This window comes from Ranitomeya imitator, chromosome 6, assembly GCF_032444005.1.
Source record: "Ranitomeya imitator isolate aRanImi1 chromosome 6, aRanImi1.pri, whole genome shotgun sequence".
NCBI classification, from domain to species: Eukaryota; Metazoa; Chordata; class Amphibia; order Anura; family Dendrobatidae; genus Ranitomeya; species Ranitomeya imitator.
This window is the reverse complement of record NC_091287.1, coordinates 575,188,759-575,209,157: the sequence shown is the minus strand read 5'-3', so window position 1 is coordinate 575,209,157 and position 20,399 is coordinate 575,188,759. Positions and strand designations below refer to the sequence as shown.

The 20,399-nt window shown below is 55.4% G+C and overlaps 1 protein-coding gene across 1 annotated transcript in view; it reads right to left on the bottom strand.

Moving 5' to 3' along the window:
* Positions 1-17,041, bottom strand: part of PPP1R16A (protein phosphatase 1 regulatory subunit 16A) — an 81,933-nt gene extending 64,892 nt beyond the window's left edge. The window contains exon 1 of the mRNA XM_069732177.1: positions 16,405-17,041. Coding sequence (XP_069588278.1) covers positions 16,405-16,648 — 244 coding nt within the window. The 5' untranslated portion in view covers positions 16,649-17,041. The remainder of the gene's footprint in view (positions 1-16,404) is intronic.
* Between the last annotated feature and the right edge of the window lie 3,358 nt (positions 17,042-20,399).

The window sequence follows — 20,399 nt, the reverse complement described above, 5'->3', positions numbered from 1 at the left end:
AGGCGTAACTACAGAGCGGAGAGCGCGCAATGCCAGGCGTCACTACAGAGCGCGCAATGCCAGGCGTCACTACAGAGCGCGCAATGCCAGGCGTCACTACAGAGCGCGCAATGCCAGGCGTCACTACAGAGCGGCGAGCGCGCAATGAAAGGCGTCACTACAGAGCGCGCAATGCCAGGCGTCACTACAGAGCGTGCAATGCCAGGCGTCACTACAGAGCGCGCAATGCCAGGCGTCACTACAGAGCGGCGAGCGCGCAATGAAAGGCGTCACTACAGAGCGCGCAATGCCAGGCGTCACTACAGAGCGCGCAATGCCAGGCGTCACTACAGAGCGCGCAATGCCAGGCGTCACTACAGAGCGGAGAGCGCGCAATGCCAGGCGTCACTACAAAGCGGAGAGCGCGCAATGCCAGGCGTCACTACAGAGCAGAGAGCGTGCAATGCCAGGCGTCACTACAGAGCGGAGAGCGTGCAATGCCAGGCGTCACTACAGAGCGGAGAGCGCGCAATGCCAGGCGTCACTACAGAGCGGAGAGCGCGCAATGCCAGGCGTCACTACAGAACGGAGAGCGCACAATGCCAGGCGTCACTACAGAGCGGAGAGCGCACAATGCCAGGCGTCACTACAGAGCGCGCAATGCCAGGCGTAACTACAGAGCGGAGAGCGCGCAATGCCAGGCGTCACTACAGAGCGGAGCGCGCGCAATGCCAGGCGTCACTACAGAGCGGAGAGCGCAATGCCAGGCGTCACTACAGAGCGGAGAGCGCGCAATGCCAGGCGTCACTACAGAGCGGAGCGCGCGCAATGCCAGGCGTCACTACAGAGCGGAGAGCGCGCAATGCCAGGCGTCACTACAGAGCGGAGAGCGCAATGCCAGGCGTCACTACAGAGCGGAGAGCGCGCAATGCCAGGCGTCACTACAGAGCGGAATATCCATGAACCAGGAGGCTCAGTATGAGGGCAGTGAGTGGGGTCATCCGTTCCCCCCAGATAACAAGTGTCTCGAGTGCAGACATGAGGGCAGAGGACGGGCTGCCTGATGTAGAAGTCATTATATATGGGGGGCTGTGCACCCACAAAATCCGTCATAATGGCCCCCACTTCCCGTCCTATTCTATCCAGGTCTTGCATCATCCAGTTATGTCCCTCCCCTTTGGTACTAATGTGCCTTGCATGATGCATCCTCCTCCTCCCCGTCCTCCTTAAGGCTCTGCTTCCACATCTTCCTCCTCAACCAGGCTCTCCTTTCCCATGCTTCTCTTCCTCCAGGCTCCCCTTCCCTGTCCTCCTCCTCCATGATCCCCATTCCCTGTGCTCCCCTTCCCTTTCCTCTTCCAGGCTCTCCTTTCCCATCCTTCTCTTTCTCCAGGCTCCCCTTCCCTCTCCTCCTCCTGGGTCTACTTTCCTGTCCTCCTCCTTCATGATCCCCATTCCCCGTGCTCCCCTTCCCTGTCCTCTTCCAGGCTCTCCTTTCCGGTCCTTCTCCTCCTCTATGCTCCCGTTCGCCATCTTACCCATCTTCCAGGCTTCCCTTTCCTATCCTCCTCCTCCAGGCTCCCGTTCGCCGTCTTCCTCCAGGCTCTCCTTTCCTCCTCCTGGCTCTCCTTGCCCGTCTTCCTCCTCCAGGCTCTCCTTTCCTGTTCTCCTCCTCCAGGCTCCCCTTCCCTGTTCTCCTCCTTCAGGCTCCCTTTCCCTGTTCTCCTCCTCCAGGCTCCCCTTCCCTGTTCTCCTCCTCCAGGCTCCCCTTCCCTGTTCTCCTCCTCCAGGCTCTCCTTTCCTGTCCTCCTCCTCCAGGCTCCCCTTCCCTGTTCTTCTCCTCCAGGCTCCCCTTCCCAGTTCTCCTCCTCCAGGCTCCCCTTCCCTGTCCTCCTCCTCCAGGCTCCCCTTCCCAGTTCTCCTCCTCCAGGCTCCCCTTCCCTGTCCTTCTCCTCCAGGCTCCCCTTCCCTGTCCTCCTCCAGGCTCCCCTTCCCTGTTCTCCTTCTCCAGGCTCCCCTTCCCTGTCCTCCTCCAGGCAATCTCGTGGCAGCCTACAAGTTTTGGGTGGTGGCATTCTCCAGGACGACCAGTATGTATGGAGATTACACGGCTGCTCCATGCACCTGTTTACACAGGGTGTGGCGGATACACCGATCCCGATAATACAGGGGGTGCACTTACTTGTATCCATGTAATGTATTTACGCTGCTCTGTAAAGTCATCGCTCCCCGGGGCACTAATATCTGCGCAGCAGGGGAGATAACACCAGGGATCCTGGATGGTGGGGATACTACTCCAGGATGCCTAAATGTGACATGGACGGAGGAGACGGCAGACCCCGATAATCAGCAGAGACCCTGGACATGTCCCAGGAACGGGGGGGACATCAGCAGCACCCTAATATCAATTCAATTACAATATCTTATACAGGGCAGCGGGCCGGTGTTCCCCCGCAGGGCGGAGATCTCCGCCGTGGGACTCGGCATCAGATTACAGTCTCCGACCCTTAGTGTTCACCCGCAGACATTACTGCTGTGGGGTAGGGGTTAATTGGGGCCTCCCTATTATTTGTGTGTTAACGGTGCCCGCCAGAAGTGGGGCAAGATTTACCCCAGGTTAGGTATGTATGTATTGTGTGTGTGTGTGTGTGTGTGTGTGTGTGTGTGTGTGTGTGTGTGTGTGTGTGTGTGTGTGTGTGTGTGTGTGTGTGTGTATGTATGTAAATATATATATATATACACACACACACATGGGAAGGCCAAAACGCAGGAGTCACTCCGGCCTCACGCACCTCACAGTAATCCCACTAATCCTGGAAAGTTGCCCCCCAACGGCGGGAGTAACAAGATTATCACTTAACACCACCCTACCGAGAGAGCAGAGGCCTCCACATCCCCCACCCCACCAAGGGTCAGGAGGAGACAGGAGAGGCCTGCAGATCCCCCCATCCCACCAAGTGTCAGGAGGAGACAGGAGAGGCCTGCAGATCCCCCCACCCCACCAAGGGTCAGGAGGAGACAGGAGAGGCCTGCAGATCCCCCACCCCACCAAGGGTCAGGAGGAGACAGGAGAGGCCTGCAGATCCCCCCATCCCACCAAGTGTCAGGAGGAGACAGGAGAGGCCTGCAGATCCCCCCACCCCACCAAGGGTCAGGAGGAGACAGGAGAGGCCTGCAGATCCCCCCACCCCACCAAGGGTCAGGAGGAGACAGGAGAGGCCTGCAGATCCCCCCACCCCACCAAGGGTCAGGAGGAGACAGGAGAGGCCTGCAGATCCCCCCACCCCACCAAGGGTCAGGAGGAGACAGGAGAGGCCTGCAGATCCCCCCACCCCACCAAGTGTCAGGAGGAGACAGGAGAGGCCTGCAGATCCCCCCATCCCACCAAGGGTCAGGAGGAGACAGGAGAGGCCTGCAGATCCCCCCACCCCACCAAGTGTCAGGAGGAGACAGGAGAGGCCTGCAGATCCCCCCACCCCACCAAGGGTCAGGAGGAGACAGGAGAGGCCTGCAGATCCCCCCATCCCACCAAGTGTCAGGAGGAGACAGGAGAGGCCAGCAGATCCCCCCATCCCACCAAGGGTCAGCAGGAGACAGGAGAGGCCTGCAGATCCCCCCATCCCACCAAGGGTCAGCAGGAGACAGGAGAGGCCTGCAGATCCCCCCATCCCACCAAGGGTCAGCAGGAGACAGGAGAGGCCAGCAGATCCCCCCACCCCACCAAGGGTCAGGAGGAGACAGGAGAGGCCTGCAGATCCCCCACCCCACCAAGGGTCAGGAGGAGACAGGAGAGGCCTGCAGATCCCCCCACCCCACCAAGGGTCAGGAGGAGACAGGAGAGGCCTGCAGATCCCCCCACCCCACCAAGGGTCAGGAGGAGACAGGAGAGGCCAGCAGATCCCCCCATCCCACCAAGTGTCAGCAGGAGACAGGAGAGGCCTGCAGATCCCCCCACCCCACCAAGGGTCAGGAGGAGACAGGAGAGGCCTGCAGATCCCCCCATCCCACCAAGGGTCAGGAGGAGACAGGAGAGGCCTGCAGATCCCCCCATCCCACCAAGGGTCAGCAGGAGACAGGAGAGGCCTGCAGATCCCCCCACCCCACCAAGGGTCAGCAGGAGACAGGAGAGGCCTGCAGATCCCCCCACCCCACCAAGGGTCAGCAGGAGACAGGAGAGGCCTGCAGATCCCCCCACCCCACCAAGGGTCAGGAGGAGACAGGAGAGGCCTGCAGATCCCCCCATCCCACCAAGTGTCAGCAGGAGACAGGAGAGGCCTGCAGATCCCCCCATCCCACCAAGGGTCAGGAGGAGACAGGAGAGGCCTGCAGATCCCCCCATCCCACCAAGGGTCAGGAGGAGACAGGAGAGGCCTGCAGATCCCCCCATCCCACCAAGGGTCAGCAGGAGACAGGAGAGGCCTGCAGATCCCCCCACCCCACCAAGGGTCAGCAGGAGACAGGAGAGGCCTGCAGATCCCCCCATCCCACCAAGGGTCAGCAGGAGACAGGAGAGGCCTGCAGATCCCCCCATCCCACCAAGTGTCAGGAGGAGACAGGAGAGGCCAGCAGATCCCCCCATCCCACCAAGTGTCAGCAGGAGACAGGAGAGGCCTGCAGATCCCCCCACCCCACCAAGGGTCAGCAGGAGACAGGAGAGGCCTGCAGATCCCCCCATCCCACCAAGGGTCAGGAGGAGACAGGAGAGGCCTGCAGATCCCCCACCCCACCAAGGGTCAGGAGGAGACAGGAGAGGCCAGCAGATCCCCCCACCCCACCAAGGGTCAGGAGGAGACAGGAGAGGCCTGCAGATCCCCCCATCCCACCAAGGGTCAGGAGGAGACAGGAGAGGCCTGCAGATCCCCCCATCCCACCAAGGGTCAGCAGGAGACAGGAGAGGCCTGCAGATCCCCCCACCCCACCAAGGGTCAGGAGTAGACAGGAGAGGCCTGCAGATCCCCCCATCCCACCAAGGGTCAGGAGGAGACAGGAGAGGCCTGCAGATCCCCCCATCCCACCAAGGGTCAGGAGGAGACAGGAGAGGCCTGCAGATCCCCCCATCCCACCAAGGGTCAGGAGGAGACAGGAGAGGCCTGCAGATCCCCCCACCCCACCAAGTGTCAGGAGGAGACAGGAGAGGCCTGCAGATCCCCCCATCCCACCAAGTGTCAGGAGGAGACAGGAGAGGCCTGCAGATCCCCCCATCCCACCAAGGGTCAGCAGGAGACAGGAGAGGCCTGCAGATCCCCCCCACCCCACCAAGGGTCAGGAGTAGACAGGAGAGGTCTGCAGATCCCCCCACACCCCACCAAGGGTCAGGAGGAGACAGGAGAGGCCTGCAGATCCCCCCATCCCACCAAGGGTCAGGAGGAGACAGGAGAGGCCTGCAGATCCCCCCACCCCACCAAGGGTCAGGAGGAGACAGGAGAGGCCTGCAGATCCCCCCATCCCACCAAGTGTCAGGAGGAGACAGGAGAGGCCTGCAGATCCCCCCACCCCACCAAGGGTCAGGAGGAGACAGGAGAGGCCTGCAGATCCCCCCACCCCACCAAGTGTCAGGAGGAGACAGGAGAGGCCAGCAGATCCCCCCATCCCACCAAGTGTCAGGAGGAGACAGGAGAGGCCTGCAGATCCCCCCACCAAGTGTCAGGAGGAGACAGGAGAGGCCTGCAGATCCCCCCATCCCACCAAGGGTCAGGAGGAGACAGGAGAGGCCAGCAGATCCCCCCACCAAGTGTCAGGAGGAGACAGGAGAGGCCTGCAGATCCCCCCATCCCACCAAGGGTCAGGAGGAGACAGGAGAGGCCTGCAGATCCCCCCATCCCACCAAGGGTCAGGAGGAGACAGGAGAGGCCTGCAGATCCCCCCATCCCACCAAGTGTCAAGAGGAGACAGGAGAGGCCTGCAGATCCCCCCACCAAGTGTCAGGAGGAGACAGGAGAGGCCTGCAGATCCCCCCATCCCACCAAGGGTCAGGAGGAGACAGGAGAGGCCAGCAGATCCCCCCTGAGGATACCCCAGCCATTAGCATATAACGCCAGAGGTCAGACTGGCCTTCATGGAGGAATCTCAGGCCCCAAGGGCCACATACCCCTGTGGGGGGCTATGTGTGGGGTGGGAAGCCCTGTAGTGGCACAGGGTCGGACTTCTGACACCTGTCACCTCTGTCATGTCCTCCCTCCCACGTCAAACCATCACGTCTACCAACAATCACAGCGTCCAACTGGTATCACAGCCCACAACAGAGCCTGACACGAAGCCCCTGACCCCCATCACCCACAGAAATCCCAGATGTAATTAGTACATTAAATAGGCCGGTCCGTTTTGCAGGGACCCCCTCCCCCCCCCACACAAACGGATGGTCCGTCCTGTGGGGATCAGTGGCCCTTACATCCCGGGGCCGCAGGGACAACAATGAGGGGCAGAGAGGACGATCGCATTACAGGAAGTGCTGCAGGTGGAGGAGAGAGGTGCAGCAGACGGGCTGACACCAGAGAGAGAACACCCCCAACATGTGTCACCTGAACCCCACCGCGCGCTCCACCAGCAGTGCTGTGCAGAAATCATAGGCGAGTGACCAACAAACGCTGCAGACACAGAAGGGTTAATAGATTATCAATGACAAAAACCGAAGGATGAAGAAGAGAAACTAATCAGGGGGTGAGTGACAACGGGCGGGGGCGGTCCGCGTGGACACAGAAAAAGTGATCATCCCCTTCCCCCTTAAATTACTGAGGTGTATCACATCTTTGGGAAGCTGAGCTCATATTCCAAACCCACACAAAGGCCTGATTACTGCTGCACCTGTTCTCAATCAAGAAATCACTTAAATAGGACCTGCCTGAAAAAAAGAGAAATAGACCAAAAGCTCCTCAATAGCTAGACGTGATGCAGCAATCCAAAGAAATTCTGGAACAAATGAGAAACAAAGTAATTGAGATCGATCAGTCTGGAAAAAGTTATAAAGCCATTTCTAGAGCTTTGGGACTCCAGAGAATCACAGTGGGAGTCATTATCCTCAAATGGCGAAAACATGGAGCAGTGGTGAAACTTTGCAGGAGGAGCCGGCAGACCAAAATTACCCAAAGATCGCAGCGACGACTCATCCAAGAGGTCACAAAAGACCCCACAATGTCCAGATACCTGCTTGCCTCAGCAAAGGTCAGTGTTCATGACTTGTGAGTGTGATCAAGGAAGACGCGCAAATCTCTCGCATCAATACCGGGCGCTGCCGGCGGCACTCGGGACCGGAGTGTGTGGCTGCATAGAAATACAAGCAGCCGCACACTCACTAAGTGGCTGGGCAATATACAGTACTACGTGGCTGGGCAATATACTACATGACTGGGCAATATACTACGTGGCTGGGCAATATACTACGTGACTGGGCAATATACAGTACTACGTGGCTGGGCAATATACTACATGACTGGGCAATATACTACGTGGCTGGGTAATATACTACGTGACTGGGCAATATACTACGTGACTGGGCAATATACTACGTGACTGGGCAATATACTACGTCACTGGGCAATATACTACGTGGCTGGGCAATATACTACATGACTGGGCAATATACTACGTGACTGGGCAATATACTACGTCACTGAGCAATATACTACGTGGCTGGGCAATATACTACGTGGCTGGGCAATATACTACGTGACTGGGCAATATACTACGTCACTGGGCAATATACTACGTGGCTGGGCAATATACTACATGACTGGGCAATATACTACGTGGCTGGCCAATATACTACATGACTGGGCAATATACTACGTCACTGAGCAATATACTACGTGACTGGGCAATATACTACATGACTGGGCAATATACTACGTGGCTGGGCAATATACTACGTGACTGGGCAATATACTACGTGACTGGGCAATATACTACGTGACTGGGCAATATACTACGTGACTGGCCAATATACTACATGACTGGGCAATATACTATGTGACTGGGCAATATACTACGTGACTGGGCAATATACTACGTGGCTGGCCAATATACTACATGACTGGGCAATATACTATGTGGCTGGGCAATATACTACGTGACTGGGCAATATACTACGTGACTGGGCAATATACTACGTGACTGGGCAATATACTACGTGACTGGGCAATATACTACGTGGCTGGCCAATATACTACGTGGCTGGCCAATATACTACGTGGCTGGCCAATATACTACGTGGCTGGCCAATATACTACGTGGCTGGCCAATATACTACGTGACTGGGCAATATACTACGTGGCTGGGCAATATACTACGTGACTGGGCAATATACTACGTGGCTGGGCAATATACTACGTGGCTGGGCAATATACTACGTGGCTGGGCAATATACTACGTGGCTGGGCAATATACTACGTGGCTGGGCAATATACAGTACTACGTGGCTGGGCAATATACTACGTGACTGGGCAATATACTACGTGACTGGGCAATATACTACGTGACTGGGCAATATACTACGTGACTGGGCAATATACTACGTGACTGGGCAATATAGTACATGGCTGGGCAATATACTACGTGACTGGGCAATATACTACGTGGCTGGGCAATATACTAAGTGGACATGCATGTTCTAGAATACCCGATGCGTTAGAATAGGGCCACCATCTAGTATATAGTATATATAATATTTTTGCGAAATGTATATTTGTCTGTGTTTTCACATGGCCGATTCATGTACATGTGCTGCTGTGGTCTTTTTTTATCTGTGTGTTGCAGTTTGCAGCTTGCACGTGTTCACATTGGAAGTGCTGATTTGTTGTTTTTTTTTGGTATATATATATATTCTAACGCATCGGGTATTCTACAATATGCATGTCCCCGTAGTATATGGACAATGATGATTCCAGAATTCGCGGCAGACTGTGCCCGTCGCTGATTGGTCGAGGCAACCATTATGACATCTACGTCGATACTGTGCCCGTCGCTGAATCAGAGACGCGGGATGTCTACGTCCTTTATGACATCTCGACCAATCAGAGATGCGGGATTTCCAGGACAGACGGAAAAACCCTTAGACAATTATATATTGTCTAAGGATTTTTCTGTCTGTCTGTCTGTCCTGGAAATCCCGCGTCTGATTGGTCGAGGCCGCCAGGCCTCGACCAATCAGCGACGGGCACAGCATGGCGACGATGATGTCATAAAGGTTGCCTCGACCAATCAGCGACGGGCAGAGTCTGCCGCGAATTCGCCTCAACCAATCAGCGACGGGCACAGTATCGACTTAGATGTCATAATGGTTGCCATGGCGACGATGATGTCATAAAGGTTGCCTCGACCAATCAGCGACGGGCACAGTCTGCCGCGAATTCTGGAATCATCATTGTCCATATACTACGGGGACATGCATATTCTAGAATACCCGATGCATTAAAATCGGGCCACAGTCTAGTATATATATATATATACACCCCCTAATATATGTACACACCCATATATATATATATATATATATATATATATATATATATATATATATATATATATATATATATATATATATATATATATATATACACATAATTGTCTAAGGGGTACTTCCGTCTGTCTGTCCTTCTGTCATGGATATTCATTGGTCGTGGCCTCTATCTATCATGGAAATCCAAGTCGCTGATTGGTCGCCGCAAAACAGCCACGACCAATCAGCGATGGGCACAGTCCGGAAGAAAATGGCCGCTCCATACTCCCCGCAGTGAGTGTCCCCGGCGCTCCGCTCCCCGCAGTCAGTGTCCCCGGCGCTCCGCTCCCCGCAGTCAGTGTCCCCGGCGCTCCGCTCCCCGCAGTCAGTGTCCCCGGCGCTCTGCTCCATACTCCCCGCAGTCAGTGTCCCCGGCGCTCCGCTCCCCGCAGTCAGTGTCCCCGGCGCTCCGCTCCCCGCAGTCAGTGTCCCCGGCGCTCCGCTCCCCGCAGTCAGTGTCCCCGGCGCTCCGCTCCCCGCAGTCAGTGTCCCCGGCGCTCCGCTCCCCGCAGTCAGTGTCCCCGGCGCTCCGCTCCCCGCAGTCAGTGTCCCCGGCGCTCCGCTCCCCGCAGTCAGTGTCCCCGGCGCTCCGCTCCCCGCAGTCAGTGTCCCCAGCGCTCCGCTCCATACTCCCCGCAGTCAGTGTCCCCGGCGCTCCGCTACATACTCCCCGCAGTCAGTGTCCCCGGCGCTCCGCTACATACTCCCCGCAGTCAGTGTCCCCGGCGCTCCGCTCCCCGCAGTCAGTGTCCCCGGCGCTCCGCTCCCCGCAGTGAGTGTCCCCAGCGCTCCGCTCCATACTCCCCGCAGTCAGTGTCCCCGGCGCTCCGCTACATACTCCCCGCAGTCAGTGTCCCCGGCGCTCCGCTCCCCGCAGTCAGTGTCCCCGGCGCTCCGCTCCCCGCAGTGAGTGTCCCCAGCGCTCCGCTCCATACTCCCCGCAGTCAGTGTCCCCGGCGCTCCGCTCCCCGCAGTGAGTGTCCCCGGCGCTCCGCTCCCCGCAGTCAGTGTCCCCGGCGCTCCGCTCCATACTCCCCGCAGTCAGTGTCCCCAGCGCTCCGCTCCCTGCAGTCAGTGTCCCTGGTGCTCCGTTCCCGGCAGTCAGTGTCCCCAGCGCTCCGCTCCCCGCAGTGAGTGTCCCCGGCACTCCGCTCCCCGCAGTGTCCCCGGCGCTCCGCTCCCCTCAGTCAGTGTCCCCGGCGCTCCGCTCCCCGCAGTCAGTGTCCCCGGCGCTCCGCTCCCTGCAGTCAGTGTCCCCGGCGCTCCGCTCCATACTCCCCGCAGTCAATGTCCCCGTTGCTCCGCTCCATACTCCCCGCAGTCAGTGTCCTCGGCGCTCCGCTCCCCGCAGTCAGTGTCCCCGATGCTCCGCTCCCTGCAGTCAGTGTCCCCGGCGCTCCACTCCATACTCACCGCAGTCAGTGTCCCCGGCGCTCCGCTACATACTCCCCGCAGTCAGTGTCCCCGGCGCTCCGCTCCATACTCCCCGCAGTCAGTGTCCCCGGCGCTCCGCTCCCCGCAGTCAGTGTCCCCGGCGCTCCGCTCCATACTCCCCGCAGTCAGTGTCCCCGGCGCTCCGCTCCATACTCCCCGCAGTCAGTGTCCCCGGCGCTCCGCTCCATACTCCCCGCAGTCAGTGTCCCCGGCGCTCCGCTCCCTGCAGTCAGTGTCCCCGGCGCTCCGCTCCATACTCCCCGCAGTCAGTGTCCCCGGCGCCCGCTCCATACTCCCCTCCGGTCACCGCTAACACAGGGTTAATGCCGGCGGTAACAGACCGCGTTGCCGCGGGTAACGCATTCCGTTACCGCCGCTATTAACCCTGTGTGTCCCCAACCTTTTACTATTGATGCTGCCTATGTGTTGAGCAGAAGGCTGGTGGATACACAGCCCTTGATGAGCTTCAGGAGGTAGTCACCGGGAATGGTCTTCCAACAATGTTGAAGGAGTTCCCAGAGATGCTTAGCACTTGTTGGCCCTTTTGCCTTCACTCTGTGGTCCAGCTCACCCCAAACTGTTGTGAATTCTGTGGCCAAGCTCCCTCCTGTGGTCGTGAGTGGTACTGCGGCTGGTTCTGTCTATAAGCTTCCTTTGGTGGATGAGAGTGGTACTGCGGCTTCTGAGTTTCCTTCCTCAGGTGATGAGGTTAAGTCGTTAGGTGCTGCTCTATTTAACTCCACCTGGTGCTTTGATCCTGGCCTCCAGTCAATGTTCTAGTATTGGTCTTGCTTCCTCCTGGATCGTTCCTGAGGCCTGTCTATCCTGCATAAGCTAAGTTCTGCTTGTGTTATTTTTGTTTGCTATATTTTCTGTCCAGCTTGCTATATTGGTTTTTCTTGCTTGCTGGAAGCTCTGGGACGCAGAGGGAGCACCTCCGTACCGTTAGTCGGTGCGGAGGGTCTTTTTGCCCCTCTGCGTGGTTGTTTGTAGGTTTTTGTGTTGACTGCAAAGCTATCTTTCCTATCCTCGGTCTATTCAGTAAGTCGGGCCTCACTTTGCTAAATCTATTTCATCTCTGTGTTTGTATTTCATCTTTACTCACAGTCATTATATGTGGGGGGCTGCCTTTTCCTTTGGGAAATTTCTCTGAGGCAAGGTAGGCTTATTTTTCTATCTTCAGGGCTAGTTAGTTTCTCAAGCTGTGCCGAGTTGCATAGGGAGCGTTAGGCGCAATCCACGGCTACCTCTAGTGTGGTGTGATAGGATTAGGGATTGCGGTCAGCAGAGTTTCCACGTCTCAGAGCTCGTCCTATGTTTTTGGTAAATGTCAGATCACCTTGTGTGCTCTGAACTTCAAGGTCCATTGTGGTTCTGAATTACCTGTTCATAACACCAAACCATCTCGATTGGGCTCAGGTCTGGTGACTGTGGAGGCCAGGTCATCTGGCGTAGACCCCATCACTCTCCTTCTTGGTCAAATAGCCCTTACACAGCCTGGAGGTGTGTTTGGGGTCATTGTCCTGTTGAAAAATAAATGATGGTACAACTAAACACAAACGGGATGGAATAGCATGCCGCTGCAAGATGCTGTGGTAGCCATGCTGGTTCATTATGCCTTCAATTTTGAATAAATCCCCAACAGTGTCACCAGCAAAGCCCCCCCACACCATCACACCTCCTCCTCCATGCTTCACGGTGGGAACCAGGCATGTAGAGTCCATCCGTTCACCTTTTCTGCGTCGCACAAAGACACGGTGGTTGGAACCAAAAATCTCAAATTTGGACTCATCAGACCAAAGCACAGATTTCGAGTGCAGAGGAGTAGGGGAGGGACTAATCGGACTGTGCCCGTCGCTGATTGTCATGGCTGCCGCGACCAGGCAGCTGCCGAGACCAATCAGCGAACAAATAACCGTGACAGAAGGACAGACAGACGGACGGAAGTGACCCTTAGACAATTATGTACATATATGGGGGTGTACATATATGGGGGTATATATATATGGGGTGTCACGAATCGCTGCTCCGTGGTGTCACTTATTTGTCACGTGCCTGCTCTCACACGTGACTTTAGGTTGTGCCTGCAAGGGTTAATCTATCTCGCCACTCTCCGTCCAGCATTCAACCTCTGTCCTATGCTGTAATGGGAGCATAAATCACACACCGACCCAGGCCACACACCCGCTCATACACGCTGCCACCACTCATCGAATACACGGGCGATGAGTCCCAGAAATAACTAATCAAAATATGTCTATCACTCATAAGGCTCACACACCTCTAGGCTATGGATTCTTTAGAACATTCAAGGTTCAACTTATTAAAGTTTATAATTTAATAGAAAAAGGTTCAATGCTTACAATAAGAAAAAGGTATAAAAATATGATAATGAAAAGACATACAACTTATGCAAAACAGTATAAAATAAACAGGAGAAAACTTACAGAAATGATCTAACTTGTAGTCTGCTTTCTGCTCCCTGAGGGGGGGTGAATGTAGTTGTGGAACACATCAGCGTCTCAGGCTGCCCTCACATGTGAACACCATTCTCTGTCTGCAGCCTAAATTTATAACTTTGGTCTGAGGTCAGGTTTCTAGACCGGCCCCTCAGGCCAATATCATAACTGTTGCCTGTCTGATTGGGCCACGGCCGTGCTACTAATGAATATACAGGTCCTTCTCAAAAAATTAGCATATAGTGTTAAATTTCATTATTTACCATAATGTAATGATTACAATTAAAATTTCATATATTATAGATTCATTATCCACCAACTGAAATTTGTCAGGTCTTTTATTGTTTTAATACTGATGATTTTGGCATACAACTCCTGATAACCCAAAAAACCTGTCTCAATAAATTAGCATATCAAGAAAAGGTTCTCTAAACGACCTATTACCCTAATCTTCTGAATCAACTAAATAACTCTAAACACATGCAAAAGATACCTGAGGCTTTTATAAACTCCCTGCCTGGTTCATTACTCAAAACCCCCATCATGGGTAAGACTAGCGACCTGACAGATGTCAAGAAGGCCATCATTGACACCCTCAAGCAAGAGGGTAAGACCCAGAAAGAAATTTCTCAACAAATAGGCTGTTCCCAGAGTGCTGTATCAAGGCACCTCAATGGTAAGTCTGTTGGAAGGAAACAATGTGGCAGAAAACGCTGTACAACGAGAAGAGGAGACCGGACCCTGAGGAAGATTGTGGAGAAGGACCGATTCCAGACCTTGGGGAACCTGAGGAAGCAGTGGACTGAGTCTGGTGTGGAAACATCCAGAGCCACCGTGCACAGGCGTGTGCAGGAAATGGGCTACAGGTGCCGCATTCCCCAGGTAAAGCCACTTTTGAACCATAAACAGCGGCAGAGGCGCCTGACCTGGGCTACAGAGAAGCAGCACTGGACTGTTGCTAAGTGGTCCCAAGTACTTTTTTCCGATGAAAGCAAATTTTGCATGTCATTCGGAAATCAAGGTGCCAGAGTCTGGAGGAAGACTGGGGAGAAGGAAATGCCAAAATGCCTGAAGTCCAGTGTCAAGTACCCACAGTCAGTGATGGTGTGGGGTGCCATGTCAGCTGCTGGTGTTGGTCCACTGTGTTTCATCAAGGGCAGGGTCAATGCAGCTAGCTATCAGGAGATTTTGGAGCACTTCATGCTTCCATCGGCTGAAATGCTTTATGGAGATGAAGATTTCATTTTTCAGCACGACCTGGCACCTGCTCACAGTGCCAAAACCACTGGTAAATGGTTTACTGACCATGGTATTATTGTGCTCAATTGGCCTGCCAACTCTCCTGACCTGAACCCCATAGAGAATCTGTGGGATATTGTGAAGAGAAAGTTGAGAGACGCAAGACCCAACACTCTGGATGAGCTTAAGGCCGCTATTGAAGCATCCTGGGCCTCCATAACCTCTCAGCAGTGTCACAGGCTGATTGCCTCCATGCCACGCCGCATTGAAGCAGTCATTTCTGCCAAAGGATTCCCCACCAAGTATTGAGTGCATAACTGAACATTATTATTTGTTGGTTTTTTTGTTTGTTATTAAAAAACACTTTTATTTGATTGGATGGGTGAAATATGCTAACTTATTGAGACAGGTTTTTTGGGTTATCAGGAGTTGTATGCCAAAATCATCAGTATTAAAACAATAAAAGACCTGACAAATTTCAGTTGGTGGATAATGAATCTATAATATATGAAAGTTTAATTGTAATCATTTCATTATGGTAAATAATGAAATTTAACACTATATGCTAATTTTTTGAGAAGGACCTGTATATTAATTTCCTCTGGAGACACTTGTGAAATGGTTCCCAGGGATACCTTCCCTCAAGCAGCATTTAGCATCTCCCCTCCAAGACCTCAGAGGTGTCAAGTGTCCCTTTTGTTCTTTGGCCTTAGCCAGACCCCCTGGTGAGATATGGAGACAGAATTTCTACTAGTCCCAAGGAAGTACCTATTAACACCTAGGTGCGACTGGCCCTCAGGACAGATGCTACATTCTCACTAGTCACACATATAACCCTAGACATATGTCCCTACACACATATAGAGATATATATAATATATATACACATTTCACCACATGGGGTGTATATATATATATATATGAGGTGTATATATATGGGGGGGTGTTATGAAAAGGTAATTCAGTACCACAATGGACATAGAGGTCAGAGCACATACAGTGACCTGACAATAACCCAAAAACATTGAACGAGCTCTGAGACGTGGGAACTCTGCTGACCGCAATCCCTAATCCTCTCCAACCACACTAGAGGCAGCCGTGGATTGCGCCTAACGCTCCCTATGCAACTCGGCACAGCCTGAGAAACTAGCTAGCCTGAAGATAGAAAATAAGCCTACCTTGCCTCAGACAAATACCCCAAAGGAAAAGGCAGCCCCCACATATAATGACTGAGTTAAGATGAAAAGACAAACGTAGAGATGAAATAGATTTAGCAAAGTGAGGCCCGACTTTCTGAACAGAGCGAGGATAGGAAAGTTAACTTTGCGGTCAACACAAAACCCTACAAAAACCACGCAAAGGGGGCAAAAAGACCCTCCGTACCGAACTAACGGCACGGAGGTACACCCTCTGCGTCCCAGAGCTTCCAGCAAGCAGGAAAAAACAAATAGACAAGCTGGACAGAAAAAAACAGCAAACAAAATAGCAAAGCAGAACTTAGCTATGCAGAGCAGCAGGCCACAGGAACGATCCAGGAGGAAACAGGTCCAATACTAGAACATTGACTGGAGGCCAGGATCAAAGCACTAGGTGGAGTTAAATAGAGCAGCACCTAACGACTTCACCACATCACCTGAGGAAGGAAACTCAGAAGCCGCAGTACCACTTTCCTCCGTTGGCTCACAGAGAGAACCAGCCGAAGTACCACTTGTGACCACAGGAGGGAGCTCTGCCACAGAATTCACAACAGGGGGGAATATATATGGGAGGGTGTACACATCCCGGCGGCACGCTGCCTCTCACCCTCCTCGGCGTCGTTCCGTGCTCCGGCCTCCAGTAAGGTGACGTTCTGAGGGAACAGCACCCTGCGGCCGGCTCGGGCCCCCACTCTCCGGCTCTTCGGCCTCCGGCCCGGCGCCTCCTTCTCGCCCTGCGCCCACCTCTTCAGCTGCTGCGCCCGCCTCTTCTGCGCGTGCCTCAGCCGCTCCTGCGTGCTCATACGGCCGACCGCCGGCATCTCCGACAGTAGCTCCAGGTGCTCCGCCATTGTGGGGGCTCAGGACACCGGGGGCCACTACCTGCTCCAGCCCCACATGTCCTCCGCACTCAGGGGCCCCCGAACTGCACCGCTAGCGCCGCATGTGCCCATTTACCAATGTGAGCGGTAGGAACCGCCCCCGAGGAGCGGACAGAGGAACTGCCCCCGAGCAGCCAAGCCCAGAGAGAACCTGGAGTCGGGGCCCCCGGAGCTCGGGACGTGCGGTCGGGGCCCCCCGGAGCTCGGGACGTGCGGTCGGGGCCCCCCGGAGCTCGGGACGTGCGGTCGGGGCCCCCCGGAGCTCGGGAAGTGCGGTCGGGGCCCCCCGGAGCTCGGGAAGTGCGGTCGGGGCCCCCCGGAGCTCGGGACGTGCGGTCGGGGCCCCCCGGAGCTCGGGAAGTGGGGTCGGGGCCCCCCGGAGCTCGGGACGTGCGGTCGGGGCCCCCCGGAGCTCGGGAAGTGGGGTCGGGGCCCCCCGGAGCTCGGGACGTGCGGTCGGGGCCCACCGGAGCTCGAGAAGTGCGGTCGGGGCCCCCCGGAGCTCGGGAAGTGCGCTTGGGGCCCCCCGGAGCTCGGGACGTGCGGTCGGGGCCCCCCGGAGCTCGGGACGTGCGGTCGGGGCCCCCGGAGCTCGGGACGTGCGGTCGGGGCCCCCGGAGCTCGGGAAGTGCGGTCGGGGCCCCCCGGAGCTCGGGACGTGCGGTCGGGGCCCCCGGAGCTCGGGAAGTGCGGTCGGGGCCCCCCGGAGCTCGGGACGTGCGGTCGGGGCCCCCCGGAGCTCGGGAAGTGCGGTCGGGGCCCCCCGGAGCTCGGGAAGTGCGGTCGGGGCCCCCCGGAGCTCGGGAAGTGCGGTCGGGGCCCCCCGGAGCTCGGGACGTGCGGTCGGGGCCCCCGGAGCTCGAGAAGTGCGGTCGGGGCCCCCCGGAGCTCGGGAAGTGCGGTCGGGGCCCCCCGGAGCTCGGGAAGTGCGGTCGGGGCCCCCGGAGCTCGGGAAGTGCGGTCGGGGCCCCCCGGAGCTCGGGAAGTGCGCTTGGGGCCCCCCGGAGCTCGGGACGTGCGGTCGGGCCCCCCGGAGCTCGGGAAGTGCGGTCGGGGCCCCCCGGAGCTCGGGACGTGCGGTCGGGGCCCCCCGGAGCTCGGGACCTTCGGTCGGGTTCTCTCTGACACTGCCTTCGCCGCTTCCTGGAGATCATGATGAAGGGGCGTGGTCATGGAGCAGGGGGCGGAGATAGAGAAGGCGGAGCAAAAAGAGAGACGGCAAAGAAAACAGAGAAAGGAACTGAAAGTGGGTGGAGTCATGAGTGGGTGTGCTCAGCGTAGCGAGAAAAATAGCAGACTGGGCGTGGCAAGAAAACTAAGACAGGAGGAGACGTGTGAGTGGGCGGATCTAAAGGAGCGTGGCACATAACGGAGACCTGTAACGGCGAAACGAGGGAAAGTGGAAAGACACGTCCGAACCAGCAAAACGGCGAAACAAAAGAAACCCCGCTGCCTCATCACCTCAGTGCCTCATCTCTGTGCCTCGTTACATCCAGGTGCCCCATCCTGGTTCTCATTACCTTCTGTGCCTCATTACATCCCGCTGCCTCATCACCTCAGTGCCTCATCTCTGCATCATTACATCAAAGGTGCCTCATTACTCCACTACATCACCTCAGTGCCTCATCCTGGTGCCTCATCCAGACGTCTCATTGCCCCACACTGCATCACCTCAGTGCCTCATTACATCTTGTTCCTCATCCTGGTGCCTCATTACATCATGGTGCCTCTTTCTGGTGCCTCATTACATCCTGTGCCTCATTACATCCAGGTTTCTCATCCTGGTGTCTCATTACCTCCTGTGCCTCTTTACATCATGGTGCCTCATCCTTGTTTCTCATTACCTCCTGTGCCTTGCAGTCACTGGGTGCCTCATCCTGGTGTCTCATTACCTCCTCCTATGCCTCATTGCATCCAGGTGCCTCATCATGGTGTATCATTACCTTCTGTGCTTCATTGCATCCAGGTGCCTCATCCTGGTGTCTCATTACCTCCTCCTGTGCCTCATTACATCCCGGTGCCTCATCCTGGTGTCTCATTACCTCCTCCTGTGCCTCATTACATCCCGGTGCCTCATCCTGGTGTCTCATTACCTCCTGTGCCTCGCAGTCACTGGGTGCCTCATCCTGGTGTCTCATTACCTCCTCCTATGCCTCATTGCATCCAGGTGCCTCATCCTGGTGTATCATTACCTTCTGTGCCTCGTTAGATCCAGGTGCCTCATCCTGGTGTCTCATTACCTCCTCCTGTGCCTCATTACATCCCGGTGCCTCATCCTGGTGTCTCATTACCTCCTCCTGTGCCTCATTACATCCCGGTGCCTCATCCTGGTGTCTCATTACCTCCTGTGCCTCGCAGTCACTGGGTGCCTCATCCTGGTGTCTCATTACCTCCTCCTATGCCTCATTGCATCCAGGTGCCTCATCCTGGTGTATCATTACCTTCTGTGCCTCGTTAGATCCAGGTGCCTCATCCTGGTGTCTCATTACCTCCTGTGCCTCATTACATAAAGGTGCCTCGTCCTGGTGTCTCATTACCTTCTGTGCCTCATTGCTTCCAGGTGCCTCATCCTGATGTCTCATTACATCCTGTGCCTCATTACATCCAGGTGCCTCATCCTGGTGTCTCATTACCTCCTGTGCCTCATTGCATCCAGGTGCCTCATCCTGGTGTCTCATTACCTCCTGTGCCTCATTGCATCCAGGTGCTTCATCTTGGTGTATCATTACCTTCTGTGCCTCATTACATCCAGGTGCCTCTTCCTGGTGCCTCATGACCTCCTGTGTCTCATTACATCCATGTGCCTCATTACCTCCTATGCCTCATTACATCCAGGTGCCTCATTACCTCCTATGCCTCATTACATCCAGGTGCCTCATTACCTCCTGTGCCTCATTGCATCCAGGTCCCTCAACCTGGTGTCTCATTACCTCCTGTGCCTCATTACATCTAGGTGCATCATCCTGGTGTCTCATTACCTCCTCCTGTGCCTCATTACATCTAGGTGCCTCATCCTGGTGTCTCATTACCTCCTGTGCCTCATTGCATACAGGTACCTCATTATGGTGCCTTATTACCTCCTGTGCCTCATTACATCTAGGTGCATCATCCTGGTGTCTCATTACCTCCTTTGCCTCATTGCATCCAGGTGCCTCATTACCTCCTGTGCCTCATTGCATCCAGATGCCTCATCCTGGTGTCTCATTACATCCTGTGCCTCATTACATCATGGTGCCTCATCCTGGTGTCTCATTACCTCTTGTGTCTCATTACATCCAGGTTTCTCATCCAAGTGTTTCATTACCTCCTGTGCCTCATTACATCCAGGTGTCTCAATACCTTTTGAGCCTCATTATATCCAGTTCTTCGTCCTGGTGTCTCATTACCTCCTGTGCCTCATTACATCATGGTGCCTCATCCTGGTGTCTCATTACCTCATGTGCCTCATTACATCCAGGTGCCTCATTACCTCCTGTGCCTCATTACATAAAGGTGCCTCATCCTGGTGTCTCATTACCTCCTGTACCTCATCCTGGTGTCTCATTACCTCCTGTGCCTCATTGCATAAAGGTGCCTCATCCTGGTGTCTCATTACCTCCTGTGCCTCATCCTGGTGTCTCATTACCTCCTGTGCCTCATTACCTCCTGTGCCTCATCCTGGTGTCTCATTACCTCCTGTGCCTCATTGCATCCAGGTGCTTCATCCTGGTGTATCATTACC